This window comes from Lycium ferocissimum, chromosome 7 (assembly GCF_029784015.1).
Source record: "Lycium ferocissimum isolate CSIRO_LF1 chromosome 7, AGI_CSIRO_Lferr_CH_V1, whole genome shotgun sequence".
NCBI lineage: Eukaryota > Viridiplantae > Streptophyta > Magnoliopsida > Solanales > Solanaceae > Lycium > Lycium ferocissimum.
The window spans coordinates 8,228,163-8,244,374 of record NC_081348.1 but is presented as its reverse complement, the minus strand read 5'-3'; the positions used below and the strand labels follow the sequence as shown (position 1 = coordinate 8,244,374).

The 16,212-nt window shown below is 32.0% G+C and overlaps 1 protein-coding gene across 2 annotated transcripts; it reads right to left on the bottom strand.

Annotated features, from left to right (window-relative positions):
• Positions 1-12,189: 12,189 nt before the first annotated feature.
• LOC132063248 (E3 ubiquitin-protein ligase RSL1-like) lies at positions 12,190-15,436 on the bottom strand. 2 transcript variants are annotated; one of them, XM_059455714.1, is made up of 3 exons: positions 14,497-15,436; positions 13,096-13,172; positions 12,190-12,442 (listed from the first exon to the last, which is right to left on the bottom strand). In XM_059455714.1, exons 1-2 carry the CDS (start codon positions 15,366-15,368, stop codon positions 13,100-13,102), a joined length of 945 nt encoding a protein of 314 aa, XP_059311697.1. In that variant the 5' UTR covers positions 15,369-15,436; the 3' UTR covers positions 12,190-12,442; positions 13,096-13,099. The 2 variants fall into 2 exon arrangements, with proteins under 2 accessions (XP_059311697.1, XP_059311696.1); XM_059455713.1 differs by having other exon boundaries at positions 13,108-13,172.
• Positions 15,437-16,212: the final 776 nt, after the last annotated feature.

Below are 16,212 nucleotides of genomic sequence, written 5' to 3'. Positions count from 1 at the left end.
GTTTCCTTAAAAAAAACCATGCAAAACACAACATGACAAGTAAAATGAGCTAAACCGAAAATATTTACCAAAACTTAAAAAATAGCATTTCTTCATTTAAATAGAAAATCAATTTCTACTTTGTTTCGTTTTAAACATGTAAAATTAATTTAATGATTTGAATTAGAATTATCCAAATCAAAATTTGATAAAAAATAATAAGTATTTTACACCTAAATTAATCGAATTAAAATTGAAAGTATCAACGTAGATGCTTAAATATTGCTATTATTTTATCTCAAAGAGAGAAAAATAGTTTTCTTTTAAACAAGTCTTCTAAACTTTTAAAAGTATTAATAAATTTTCGTAAATCAACACGAATATAATAAAGTTTTAGATACGGAAAGACAAATTACAATTTATATTAATCGTATTTTGAACATAGTATATATATATATATATATATATATATATTTATTATCACTATCTAAATAACTACATATATATAAATACACTTAATTACCAAATAGGAATTGCAAAAGAAAACTCTAGTTACATATCTAAGCAGATCAGGAATAGAAGTAGTCGTCTTGCTTCTTTTCTTTAAATCCACTTATGTCTCTACTTCACTTGATTCTCATGCTATTGGACTCCCGTGGATAAAGCAGCATATATATATACACCAAAAATTGTGATATGCAGTTATATTACCTTTATTCTTTATATAATATATATTATATATTAAACATAATACTATTTCAAATTCTATATGACTAATTTAATTGATCATTTTTTAACATTCATATGGTATCTAATTATTTTAAATTAAAGCATCATATTAATAATCACGTTAATATTGTTAAGGAAAAGTTGTATTTCTTTTCACTTCATTTCTATTTTGTTAACCAAAACAACAATATGCTTCACTTCATTTCTATTTTGTTACCCAAAACAACAATATGCTTCACTTCATTTCTATTTTGTTACCCAAAACAACAATATGCGTACACTTATAACCTCTTTGCGACTAGATATAAAATATTTTGATTGACGTAGAATACACATGAAACACACCTCAAACAAACGAGTGCATACTTTTTTCTTCAATGTGTCGTTTTAATATCTTTTGATCGGATAATTTCAGAGACCTCCCTCCATGTTTCGCTCTATCACACTCACCTCCACTGTGACGTATGATATTAAGTTTACCTCTCTTATTTTCATTTTCTTGTAACAATTCTTTAAGTCTACTTATTACTAATATAAATAAAATAAAATAAAATAAAATAGACAAATATTCCTTTCCTAATATTAATTTCTTCCAATTAATTAATTGTATTCTATTAAAGTATCTCATTTTAAAAAATCTTTGAATAAATAAAAAGAAAAAGAAAATGCAGTTCCTTGAGTTGAAATTTGCCCTCTAGTTATTATCATATATCAATCCAAAATAGTATTTAAAATATACTTGTTTGGTCATAACTCATAACAGTCTAGGAGATGAATGGAAATAGTCATCTTGCTTCTTTTCGTTGAATCAACTTATTTCTCTAAGGCAAAAAATATTATATATCAAAATCATTAGTTATAGATAAATGAGTGATATGTGATTACATGTCTCTCTCTCTCTCTCACCCACACACTGAATGGAAATTGTCATCTTGCTTCTTTTCGTTGAATCAACTTATTTCTCTAAGGCAAAAAAAATTATATATCAAAATCATTAGTTATAGATAAATGAGTGATATGTGATTACATCTCTCTCTCTCTCTCTCTCTCTCTCTTTACCCACACACACAGATATATATATATATATATATATATATATATATATATAAAATGCTCTTACAAACTCTAAATGACTAATTTAATTGATCATCTTTGGACATTCCAACAATATTTAGTTATTTTAAATTAAAACATCATTAATTAATCACGCTATTTTGTTACTCAAAATTGACCTTAACTTATTAGAAATGTTTCAAAGATGCACTTCTTTCATCTATTGGATAAGTTGCCCCTAATGTTATTTTTCGGCTTAACTTCCTATCGGATCAAATTTGCCCTAATATTATTTCCAGGCTTAAAATTGCCCTTCTATTAACGGCACAATTGTATGAGTCAAGGTGAATTCTTCAATTTTTGAAATTTAATTAGATCATGTTTTCTTATTTTTAGCTCTTCCAGATTTTAAAAATTCCATATATTTGGCTCCAAATCTTTTCAAAATATTTCCTTATGCATTTAGATCATTCTCTTTTTAAGTCATTCCATTCCCAAACTCTCAATTACCCTTACTTTTAGGATTTCCATATCTTTTCAAAATCCAATTAATTAATTACAAATTAATTGAAATACACAATTCCATCCAACATGTAAGGGTATAAAAAAGTTGATATGAACATTTCACATAGGAATTTCGCATTTTTGTAATATAATAGTATTGATAGATAGATTATTTGGTACTCTGCTTCCTCCGTAGCCAAGCTAACTAGTAAAAGTATTATTCAGAGTTTAAGTTATACGCATTATCAATATAAAAAAATGCGGGTATATAAACTACTTAAATAGAGGTTAAAAAATTATACCATCAAATCATTTCTACTTGTTATGGTAGATAATTGTCTTATTTTCAAGATTATAAATCATACATTTTAAAGAGACTTATCTACAATTTGTACAAAAAGATATTTATACGGGAGTTGTAAACTCTCATTATAAAAAGATTTAGCATAGAAGTTGAAAAGTTAATTACCAAATAGGAATTGCCCCCAAAAAGAAAAATCTTCGTCTTCTCCATCACCAAATTTAGAAAATCTTTATTTGCCTTTGAAATCTCAAGAGTCACAGAACCCTCATTTAATATTCATTCTGTGGCTTAATGCAAAACCAAATGTATATATAATATAAAACTACGTATAGACAAGATGATGTGACACCTCTCTACGGTGTAGAAACACAATTATCCTTTTCCTCCCTTTTTTGGCATTTTTTCTATTTTTCCCATGTTTTTTCTATATTAAAAACAAATCACAGTCACTCATTTAACTCTCTTAATTATGTTAAATGTGCTATGTTAATTAGTCAGTTATGTACCTCTTTGTAAAAACTTAATTTTTTTCTTCCATTCTCAACAATTGTACGTTTATTGAAGTAAGGTTTAATTACTCCACTAATACAGTTAATGCTATTAAAACATGGTCTTCATTAGCCAAAATGATACAGGTTCATACGTAGCCAAAATGATACAGGTTCATACGTTGCCAAAATGACTTATTGTAACTCTTATAATTTTCATTAACTCGTGATAAATGAATGAGTATAAATACTCTGTAAATTTTATTTAGCCACGGCACACTCTTCATCTTCCCTCCCTATGTTTTACCCCATTTCTAATTACCCTTCCACTACAAAGCCAAAAGCCATGAAAATAATAATATGATCCTTTATGCAATGAGAAAGTTTTGCCCAGGTGGAGTATTCTTTGGCTAACCGTCATTCATGCTAAATCAGAGGAAGTTTTGCCTCTGTTTTTTTCCCCCTGTATGTGATATAGGGTTCTTAAACTTATTATTGGTTCTTGCAAAATTTGCAGTGGTTTAAATCATGGGGTTGATCTATTAATCCCGATTCCTATGAATATATATGTGTTGCCTTTTTGAAGCATAAATAACGCTCCTACTACTGAATTGGTTTACTTTCAGTCTCCTACTACTGAATTGGTTTACTTTCAGTAAAATTTTAAATTTCAAAGTAACTTTGCCTTTCTATTTACTTTAATTGATGCTAAGAATCCTAACTCTTCTCTGATAAAATTTCATGTGGAATTTCAAGTTCCTTGAGTTTTACTTTAAAGAAAGATGAAAGGCAACAACAAAATATGGAGAAGACGATAGAATAATGATGTTACTATCAAGGTCCACGTACATGATAAATATTTTTACAGCCTTCTAATACTCTTTTTTTTTTCTTTCCTAATTTATATTTTTCTTTATCGCATAAAAGTACACTCAGTTGCGATTGTATTCATATTAGTAGCATTTTATTTCTCTACATGTATGATGTAATTTTTTGTGTTATGTTTTTGTTTGTAGTAGTGGCATAATGGTATAATCTTTTTAGTCTGGAGTGTTCAATTTGTTGTAGCCATTTTATTGTTGTAGATCGAATAAAATTGGCAAAAAGACAAATTGTTATCCGGTTCTATTGGCGTTTCAATATTATTGGTGATAATAAGATGTTTATTTTGCATGAATATTGAAGGATTGATATTAAAACACGCTATATGAACATTATGATAGATCTCTTCAAAGTCAACGGAGTAGTCAATTCTCACATCTAAAGTAATGTTTCACAAAGGCAACAAATCCAAGTAGAGCGATGGCCTGATTCCTCTCTCCAAAGTAATTGATGTTAACAATTCTCAATCATGTCTTACCAATATTATGCGACCTTTTTTCTTCTCTTGTATTTCCTTTTCCAAACTACAAGTAGACCAAAGTACTAGTGTTAGAGTCTTTAACTTTTACAATTCTCTTAATATGTTTTTTATGATACTAACAATATAAAGAGCACTTAACTATGCAAGTCTATAACTATATTTAGTGTAATACTCGGTAGGGGTAAATTTTTACCCTATGTCCTAATCGGTCATCTTAAATTGAGCGAAGCAATTCTTCTATTCTAAGTTTTTTTGTTTCATCAAAAATCTACTCTATATAGTGATGTGAGAAAGATACTTGAGAAGGGGATATCTTTTCATATGCATGTCTTGACTTATATATAATTGTAATTTAATATTTTGTGTAAATTATAAAAAGGTTTAGATAAATAAGAAATTTCATAAGGTAGATTGTTTTTTTAATAATGTTGTATTTGACCGCGCGAAGCACGGATAAATTTACTAGTTAAGCATCAATGGAAGTCACAACAAGTACAAATTTATCTGTTCATATAGATGGCCCAATTGACATTTCCACGTGTGATATTTGTGTTGATGAGAAATCTACAGGTACTGATATGTTCAAAATTTTGGGCCGCAATCATTCTGATTACATGGCTAAGTAAATAGGCTCTAAAATCCAAGAGAACATCTCTTGAATTTTGTGTTCCGTTACGGGGTGTAACAGGCAATTAATTTTGCCTAATAACGTGTTCGATAAGTGGGGAGACACGCTGTGTGAGCTGATAATTTTGGAGTCCGAGATATTCTATTGTCCGTTTAAGGATTGTTCCCCGCTTTTGATTGATGGATGCGCGGGTGAAAAGATGGTTATTACTCTATCGGAGTGCCCGGAATGTAGAAGGTTGGTTGCGCTAAGTGTGAAGTTCCTTGGCATTCAGGATTTGTGTGTGAAGAATTTGAGAAATTGAACAAAGATGAAAGGGAAATAGAAGGTATACGAGGCATCTTTGAGTGGTTTGTTTATACAGGGCAAAAAAAATAATTGTTTTTTGTTCGAATGCAGTCTTAGTGTCCTCGTTGAGAGTCGCTCTACGAAATATCTAAGGTCCTTGTTGAGAGTAACTAGATCAGAGAAATTTTCTTAGCAAGCACCTTTAGCTTTGAGTGATGTGTCTATATAAGGCAAAAATGTTAAATAGCCTCAACGTTCTGTTAAGAATCTCTCTGCAAGACGTCTAGTTAATAGTCTTTGACTTGGTATTCGAGTCGCAAGTCTCAGCCTGCACCTTGCTTGCCTTGCTTGCGGCTGGCCTTTTCTACTTGGCTAAATAGTATTGGACCCATGCAAAGGTTATACGGGCCCATGGTACAATCAGTTGTGATATACTCGGTTTTTTTAGTAGGTTTATTGATTACTATCTTAGTCATCTCTCAGTGCAATGATATTATTAAATAGATAAAATAGTGGCAACTTTCGGTCTATGAAATTAATGTTGTGCTATTCCAATATTTTTTTGTCCTTGTGTTATTTGATTTCAGTTCAAATGTGTGAAGATAGTTAAATTTCTATATTTTGCAATTACCTGAACAGTTATCGTTTTTTTTTTTTTTTTTTAAAAAGATACCTTCTCAATTATTACTCAAATTAAAAACGAGTACATCAGAAATAAAAGATTGTTACACCTTAGAAATTCCCTCGCTACTTCAACAAGAATAGACTAGCGAAGGGCATGACGTACACGATGTTTTGATGAGTAAGAAATAGCATTGAAGGTCCTAATTAAGATTTCCAAAGACATTCAAGATAAGGAGAGGAAGTTGTTAATGAAAGCAAGTCATATGTCGTGTATAATCGGACAAGAATTACGAGTATCGAGTTAATGACGCTAATGATGCTTTGAGGAAGAGTTATAACGTCCCTTAGATTGGTATTGAGGTGTTAAACAAGTGTTAAGAAGGTTCCATAAGGATCGGAGATCAACGAGTTGACGAGAACAAGTCTCGGAAAGCTGGGCAAACATACGGCCGTTCATTGATATAAAATCCACTACAGTATGTCCAACCGTAGATCACCCAAGGTATAATGCGGCTCTATATTTGTTCGAATAAAATGCTTAGCCAATTCCACGCGTCTAACCAAAATCTCCACAACTCAAGAAGCCTCTAGAACACTCCAAACACTTCAACCACAAGAATTCAAAGGAAATTGATGATCAACTTCATCAAACCAACAAGAATCAAGAGTGTGAAACCTATTAAAGTCATCCAAACCAAGAAATCCCAAGAGAGGTGAAATAGGGTTTTGGTGCAAGAGGTGTATTACCATTCAAGGCTTATTCCTCCATCATCTAAAGTGAGTTTCATGATCTTTCCATGTCGTTTGAAGTATTGATAAGTTAAAACACTTGGATTGTAGAAGAATATAGAAAATGGGTCATAAATGTGTGAATAGTATCATTGTTGGATAGTAGTTGGAATGAATCATGAAAATGAATATGTTGAGGTTATAAATACATTATAAATGACATTTAGAGCATGGAATAAGTATTGTAGACAAGAACGCGATAATGGACTTTGGTCATGATTATGGAGAATTGAAGTGGAATTGTGAAATGTGAAAAATGCAAGTGAATGATGATTATTGTATACGATGTGGTAATTGCTATTATGAATGTTTGGGAGTTGATATGGAATATGGAGGAAGTAGTATAAACAAAGGAAATGCTGCCCAATTTTCTCTAGCTTTAGTAAGTACGTTCTTATGATTGTTTAGAATGTTGATACGAATTCCCTTGAAGGTATAAACGATTTGCATTAAGGAAGAACGAAAGCAATAGAATAGTTAAACGACAAAGGTATGTGAGGCTAGTCCTTTCCTTCCAAGGCAAATCTTATGGCATGAATCCTCATTTTCATGAATTTCCTATCTTCAAGCAAACTAAGAGCCCTTGTTCATGAATAGCTATATGAGATAAGAGATACGTTATGAGTACATTAATGATGATGACAAGTTTAAGTCTAAAGAAGCTATAGCCCATGATACGATGTCCCTATAAAGCTAATGATGCTATTTATAATCTATTGATGTTAACCATTATATACACTCACCTGCTTGTTCCTTCAAGGTGAGGCGTAATGCTTTAAATGATATATAATGAAATCGGGGTCCACGACCTTATGTCACCCCGATAAATATGATTATCTATCAAACCTCTATGTACGCATCATGATGAGTTATGATAAGTATTATGATAAGTATATTATGAAGGACCATATTATATGAGCTCTATGATGATATTACATCACAATGATTTGGATGATAGTCCAAGATTGGGGTTCTTTCACCCGCATGGCATATGGTATGGGTAGACACCAATTCTTGAGAAGAAAATGGCGGCATGAGATGGTACCCCCCGGACGCCGGAGGCTACGGACGTTGCTAATGTTATTGATCATTACACCGTACTATATGGTAAAATACATTTGTGCATATATGATATGAATGAGTAAAAAGTAAGCCAACTTGTATTATTTCTTTTATTATTCGGTTAAAAGAAATCCTCATTTCATTGATGTTTCATTATTGTTTTTGCCTTGCATAGACAATATTTACCGACGTCTGTTTAGTTCCTGTTCATGCTTCCTGAATAAATTGTTCTTCCTAAAATAAGTAATTTAAACACCGATTGAGAGCAAATCCAAATTTTCCGTAGGTGCCATTGATTATTCTTTTGACATATGTATATATTCATGTTTTGGGCACGACGGGTCCGTCCCGTCCATATGTCTAGTACTTAGTAGAAATGACATTTTAGATAACTTGGGTAGTATGGTCTCCAAATACATATATATGTATGTATATATATTATTTTGATAGCAAGAGAGTTTATAAAAGTAATTATGTCTTAAACGTTAATAGTTTCCTATGATCATTTGCATATATTATGAATGAGAATCTAAAAAGCAAGAGAGAAAATGGTTAGCAACCGATCATGGCCCTAGCCGGGCAAAGATGGTGAAGCAATCGAGCTAAACGTTCCATAGCAAATATACAAACATTACAACAAAAACAACATACCCGCATTTTATTCTCATTTTTATGAACTATGAAACAAAAACTTATTGAAATATATAGAATTTTAGAAAAATAAAAGAAAAAATAAGAATTATTTGAAAAGTTTGCTCCAAGAGCTTGATAAAGGATGTCTTCTTTCCCTCAATTTCCAGTAGAACTGATAACATCATTTGGAGTCTTAACAGTAATGGTAAGTTACCATCAAGTTTGCATGTTGTCTCATTGATAACAGCACCAGAAGAAATCCCCAAAACGACCATGCAAAAAAAAAGAAAAGAAAGAAACAAAATTAAATACTTACGGATGAGATCCTTCATCAGAAGAGAAAGAAACTACCTTCTTTGTTTAATATCCAAGACTTATTTGCAGGGATTTGAATGGCAATTAGACTTGTCCCCACATCATCTTTGTTTGTCCATTTATTTTAGAAAAATATAATGTAACCTCAAAGAAATAAAATGTTCGATAAAATATTGCAATCGGTCTCTTTCAACCCCAGTGCCAATCTTGACAACATTAAAAACAAAAAATTTAACTCTTACCTACTCTAGAAAGATATCATCCCCTTTTGTTTTTGGCATAGATGGTTCAATATTAAATATATACACATAAAATAAAAATTTGGATCCTTATATAACAAAGACAATTTTTCAAAAGCCACGGATGAACACGCTTCACTCATAAGTAACCTACACCTCACCAAACCTAGCATAAACATCCATGTAAAATGGATTCCACCAGATAGAGGGTACTACAAACTCAACACTGGTGGGGCCTGCACAGGGAACCCTGGATTTAGGGGACTGGGTGGGGTGATTAGGAACAGCAATGGCGACTGGGTAGTTGGTTTCACCAAGAGCTTACCACTGGCTACACACTGAAATTGATGCTCTACTGGAGAGCCTCACCATAGCAGTACAATAAAACTTGAAACCAATCATAGTGGAAAGCAGTAATGGCCATGAACGTATACAGGGAACATAACTAAGTGGCGGATGCTCTAGCTAAGGAAGGAGAAAAGAAAAGATCTTTTGGTGCTACAATGCAGATGCTAGTTCCTCCGGTGTATGTGAATGCAGGTTTTTGGACAGACATAGAAGGAACTACTTTGACACAAGAACTATTAATGTCTGTAATTTTGATACATTTGATGATCCTTTTGAACCAAATTGGAGTAACTCTCCAGCAAACAATTTAGCAATAGCTTCTTAATATATATTAGTATCTGATTTACTAAAAAAATAAAAGCCGCTCTTAACCAGTTGAGAGCTTCCTGAACGCCCATAATCTCTGCAACTAACACGCTTGTGGATTTCTTTAGTTTCTTATAGCTTTGGAAATACGAAACAAAGAAATAAAAAAAATAAACAGAAAAAGGTGAAGATGGGGGTGCTTACTGGCTACTGCATCTCCCTAAAAGTTAGTGGCGTATGCAAAATTCTTCTTAAGTATCGCTCTACAATTATAATGTCAGCTTGCATTAATCGGTCTGAGTTTAAGATGAGTGGTGGTTTTAAGACTTTATTCCTCTTCCAAATTGATATTTATCTCGTATCATATTTTTTCAAATGGTGTCCGCCTATTATACGGATTTGTTGTTTTTTTTTTTTTTTTTAAAGTAAATATTGCATATATATACATGGATTTTGAATTTTTAAAAAGTCGGAGGAACATAAATTGTATACTGAAATCTGAATGTATTATTATTATTATTAGTTTTAGTGTATGCACAAAGCGCGTACCTCATTTGACAACATACACTCCAGAGAAAAAAATTGCACTTAGCTATTTTGTTGATCCAGTCCTAAATCATACATAGCTATGATTTTTTTGATAACTTGTTACTAATTTTTTGCTAAATAGGATTAGCGATGAATGCTACTATTTAAATTTTCGTCACTAATTCATGTTTATTTAGTAGAATTCCGCATTATATGTTTATAAACTTAAAATAACATTTTTAGTAGAATTAATTTTCTTATATGATTTTTAGTTTTTATCCAAATCTCTAATTAGTATCATGTCAAAATTATTCTTCAAAGTCTGAGTAAACTTGATATGATTAAAATTTCTTATTCAAAATAAAAACAGGGACGTTCCTTTTTCATCCAAGTAGATACATGAAATTAATTTTGGAGAGAAAAATTAAGTGATTATGGAAATTAAATAAACACACAATTCTACCTAACATTTAGGACTTCAATTAAATGTGTAATATATGTGAGATTTTTCTCTGCCTTTGTAAGATCTGTCTTTTTAATCCAAGTAGATACAAGAAATTAATTTTGGAGAGAAAATTCAAGTGATTAAGGAAATTAAATTACCTGCAGAAAGGTGGATTCCAATAATAGGTAGGTACGGCTTGTCCAAAGTAAGGCTATCACTTTCTAATACAATGTACTTCATCTTTTTGAACAAATATTATCAACATATCATAACTCACAAGTCACGATTGAAGATTAGTTGCAGCTTTCAATAAATCATCAAGTCACAGCCAGTTGTCGATGAATTATGCCGATCTGCAACATAAACAAAATCTATAACAAAGTATGTAAGGACTTCTAAACATTAAAGGAAACCTAAGATGCACGAAAGTTCCTACTTTGATTTTCAGTGTTATTCCAAAAATAACGGTAAATTTTTTACTTTTAAAAAACATAAATGAAATATTATAAAAATAATAACTTAAGGAAAATAGTAAATGACAATTTTGTCTATTGTAGTGTCTTTTAATGAAGGGCAAAAAGTTCAATCAACATTTCTAAGGCCGTTCGTGCTTTTAATAAAGCATAGATTATGGGCAATTTGCACAATTGCCCTTATTCGGGGGTGGTCTTTAATTTTTTCCCTTCGCCTAAAACCCCTGGGTTCAGCGTCCGAACCCTTACTTAGTCAAAAAAATTTAAAAAAAAAAAAATCGCAAGACAAAGTTTGCCTTAAGCATAAGGTAAATTTTGCCTTGCATTTTTTAAAATTTTTTTTACTGAGCGGGGATTCGAACCTAGAACCTCAGGGTATTTTCGGTCACTTGTTTAAGCGAAGGAAAAAAAATTAAAGACCAACAATTTGAAAGGCAAAAATTAAAGAACAGTACCTTCGAAGGATAATCCGCAAAAAAAAAAAAAAAAAAAGGATAGATTATTGATGCAGGTGTGGATGTGACTTTTGTTACAAATGCCAGCTCACTCAAGTGATCACTACTGCAATAGCTGTGGTACTTAAAAGACTTCTCTATTTGTTTTGTACTTCTGTTCTAGAAAACAATGAGTCCAATTTGTCAATGAACTTATTTTAAGTGCTTTTTGGAACATAGGGTTGAGTTGCGTACTGAAGGGCTGCTTCTTTTACATATGGGTCGACATTGTTTACTATTTGTGAATGCTAATTTCAATAGAAATAGCGCTCACCGGCAACTTTTCGATCTTCCAAGAATGGTGAACTATATATATGCATATTTATGGATATGTTTCCATTTATTCACCACTGGATCCAATTAGAATGAGAATATACACCAGTTAATTAAGGTTAAGTGAATATTATTGTATGAAAGACATATATCTTCCATTCATTAGTTTGGTGAACTCCTTATATTTTAGTTAAGAAGCTAAAGAACTTGTATTACTTTATTTTAGCTTTTATTTTATACAATATTAGCTTAAGACGAGTTTAAATGATGTAACGTGATCAGTGAGATTCATATGGCCGACCCAACTTGTTTGCAACTAAGTCATAGTTGTAGTATATTTAGGTAAGAAGCTACCAAATTTATAAACAACATTCAAACAAAAGGTAACAAGCAGAATTTAAGATCAAACAATTAGAAGACAGTCATTTCTATGTTGAGATTTCAACTATTTCTTTAGTTATCTCGTAAGCCAAAATTTGAAAATCTACATCCAACAATTTAAGCAAAAATCAAAAGAAGAAATCGCGCATTTGCAGTTTTTGCCTCCCTGGAGATGTCTACAATCTGTCCAGTTTACCTGAAAATACCAAAGCGCATCTCAAAGATTAGTTCTGTTAGTTTCCGTCTGCCTGGAAGATAATATATCTTGAAGAATTGACCTAAATAGCTAGAGAGTACAATCAGCGTATAATCTATATATAACCCACTAGAAAAAGTCAACAATGTTTCGGGTCAACTATTAGTGTAAGGATCGCATATATCTTTAATGGCACAAAGGCTTGATGGGCATACGACATTTTCCATCATAAGATCAAAAAGAGGACACATAGATCAAACAATATGTCTTTTTTTTTTTTTTTTTTTTTTTTTTGTTTTTGGTCAAACACAAAACAATCTATCTTATGATATGACCTTAAATGAAGAGTGAGGATTCATATAGTCAACCCCTTTGTTTGAGACTGACATATAATAGTTGTTGTACAAAACGATCAATCTTCCAGTAATGGTGAACTTATATATATATATATAGATACATATTTGTGGACATGTTTCCATGCATTCACCACTAGATCCAATTAAGTTCTAATCCTAATACGCGATCAAAATTGAGAAAAGAGACCATTAAGTATAACTCACGATTATATTCTAAACAGAGCGCTACATCCATAGTGGACTCATATTTAACAAACAGAAAAAGAAAGAATAGTACTAATAAGTTTAAGCAAATACGTTGCTAAGTACCACAGCGTTTGCAGTAGTGATTAGATGACTCCGCTCCACATCTGTAACAAAAGTCACATCCGCACCTGCAAATGTTAAAACAATGATGTATCAGAATTTGACTACATAGAGATAAAGTCAGCATTAGACCATGTTGCCCATGAGTGGAATTAAAGCATCCAAGTTATCGGCTCTATTGTTGTTTAATATGAAAAAGAACATTAGCAATGAAGATCTTGTGGAACACCAACTTAAAGTAAACAATAAGAAAGTTGGCGCACACAAGAAAAGGGGAGGGGGGGAAATCGTACTGCTGATCAAGCAGCTTTATGATAGTAATTACTTATTTGAACTGTGACTCTACAGTTTTGGGTTCATACTGCAACTCGGTTTGCTAATATGAAGTATTTCTGTGCACATACATACGTATATCACAGGCACTCTATTATTTCTGATAACCAGAACAAAATTGCAGCAGAGAACTCATACAACGACATGAAAGAACATATACATAATTTGCAATATGATTACGGATTAATGGTTTGACTGTACCATTCACTTAAAACGTCTAAGCTTACAAATCATTGATCATACAAATCTCCCGGGACAAACAGATAACAAGAAAACCAGACAAACTAACAGCTTGTTTGGATGGTTGTTACCTATTGTAGCGTATCGTATTACATAATGTTTGTTTTGATTGCTACTTAAACTTTATTGTATTGTTAAATCCATCATTATGTAAAGACCGATTTGGTCAGATCGCGTCATTACCTTTTTTGTCTTTCTCATTTTGCCTTCATTTATTATTTAATAATTCTATTTATATTTTATCCTTGTTTTTCTTGAGCCGAGGGTCTTTCGGATGCAACCTCTCTTCCTCCCAACAGTGGCGGAGCAATTATTTTCACTAAAAAATATGAAGAAGTAAATATACGAAGAAGCCAAGGGGTTCATTGTTCTTTTACCATGTCAGCCACACTCTCATTTAGTCGATCTTGATAGCCCGAATACGAGCATCAACTATATCCCCATAAAACATAACTTGAACCCTGTATATACAATATAGTTTTCCGCCGAAGGGGGTTCGGATGAACCCTCTCAACCCTACCTAGCTCCGCCCCTGCCTCCCAAGGTAGGGGGCAAGGTCTGCGTACACTCCACCCACCCCAGACCCCGCTTTGTGGGATTGTACTGGATACGTTGTTGTTGTTGTTGTATTTTACTTTTTTTAAAATAATATTGCTTCAAATGGTTGATGTGTTACATTATGTAACGACGAGAAAGATATAATGTATCCAAAACATTGTATTCGACTATTCGTCAAAACAATAGACTAAAATATAATACAATACAATATATTATGTTATGAAACGATGTGTAACAACATCCAAACAAGAAATAACTAACCTGCATCGCATTTGGGCACAACCATGGGACCTCGCGATGTATATCCGACACCTCGGGCATCTTTGCCATTCTTGACCCTTAGCAAGTTGCATAAGCTGCAAATCCTCTCTTTCCCTTTCATCCTTATTCAATTTCTGAAACTCTTCACACAAAATCCCACAATGCCAAGCAACTTTACACTTCGCACAAAACAACCTTCTACATTCTGGACATTCACTTTGAGTGACAACAAAATCCCCACTACTACTACTAGTACTATTTTCAATAATCAAAAGGGCAGAACAGTCTTTAAACGGACAATAAAATTTCTCAGAACCCAAAATCATTGCCTCACATAACACATCTCCCCATCTATCAAACACTTGTTTAGGCAAAATTGAACGACAATTATATGGCTCTAATTGTCCATTACACCCAAAAACAGGACAAGAAATACGGGAAATATTTTCATGGATTTTCGAACCAACATACTTAGCCATACATTCATTGCAATAAGAATGAGAACAACCCATAATTTTGAAAACTTCACTCAGAGATTTTTCATCAACACAAATATCACAAGTGAAATTATCATGATCATCATCATCATCATCTATGAGAATTGAATTTGAATTTTGTACAAATTGGGTACCCAAAAACTGAATATCATCATCTGGGTATTCTTCAGAAAGATCAATCATCACCTTTTTTGTTCCACTAGAGCTAGGTTTTGAATACAAGTTTTCTTCTACTGAAATAATATCAGTAAGCTTTTTGCCTTTGTTCTTCGAAGCTTTTGAGGTTTCAAATATTACTAAAACGTCGTCGTTATCATCGTTATCGTCGGCGATCTCTATTATTTTCGCAGCAGAAGAAGAACTTGCCACTTCCATTATTTGTATTTTATTTTATTTTTAATTTTTTGCTGCACTAAGCAGCAAGATGAAAATGAATATGAGTAATTTTTTTAAATTTTTTGTTGCACCAAAGGAAAGTGTTTTCTTTTTCTTTTGATATTGGGTGATGACAGTGAGCTTTTTTACGGATTTGAAAAAGTAACCATTGGAATTTCAAATGCAAAAAAGAAATATTTTTTTAAAATACTTTTACCGCGAGAGTACCAAATAAGGGTATACTTGAATATTGTCAAAACTAGGGTAAATATTTATTCCACTGGATGGTTACAACAAATTGATGTAATTTTATTGAACACGTGACATTTATTTATTGATCTATATAAAATTCTGATCTACCTCAAAAGGATCCAATCCATTCATAACTCAACCCAACACAAAAGTCGCTTTTTATGAATGCAACTAAGTGATAAATTTTATTCCACCACTCGGTGTCAGTTAATTACAGCTTGTTTGGCCAAACTTTTAAAATTAAATTATTTTGAAGTATTTTTCAAAAAAGTGCCTTTAATGAGAAGTAGTTTGTGTTTGTGCAATAATTTAAAAAATAATTTTAAGCAGTAATTAATGTTTGGTCAAGCTTTTAAGAAATGTTTTTGAGTGTATTTTCTCAAAAGTGTTTTTAAAAAAGTGTTTTTGGGGAAAAACTACTTTTTTAACTTATGAAAACTACTTTTGCTACTCCTCAAAAACACTTATTTTCTCCTAAAATCTTGTCCAAATACCTCTTCTTCCTTCTTTTTTTTTTAAAAAAAAAACACTTTTTGGAAAAAACAAACACTTTTGCCCTTCCAAACTTGACCAAACAGGCTATTAATATTCG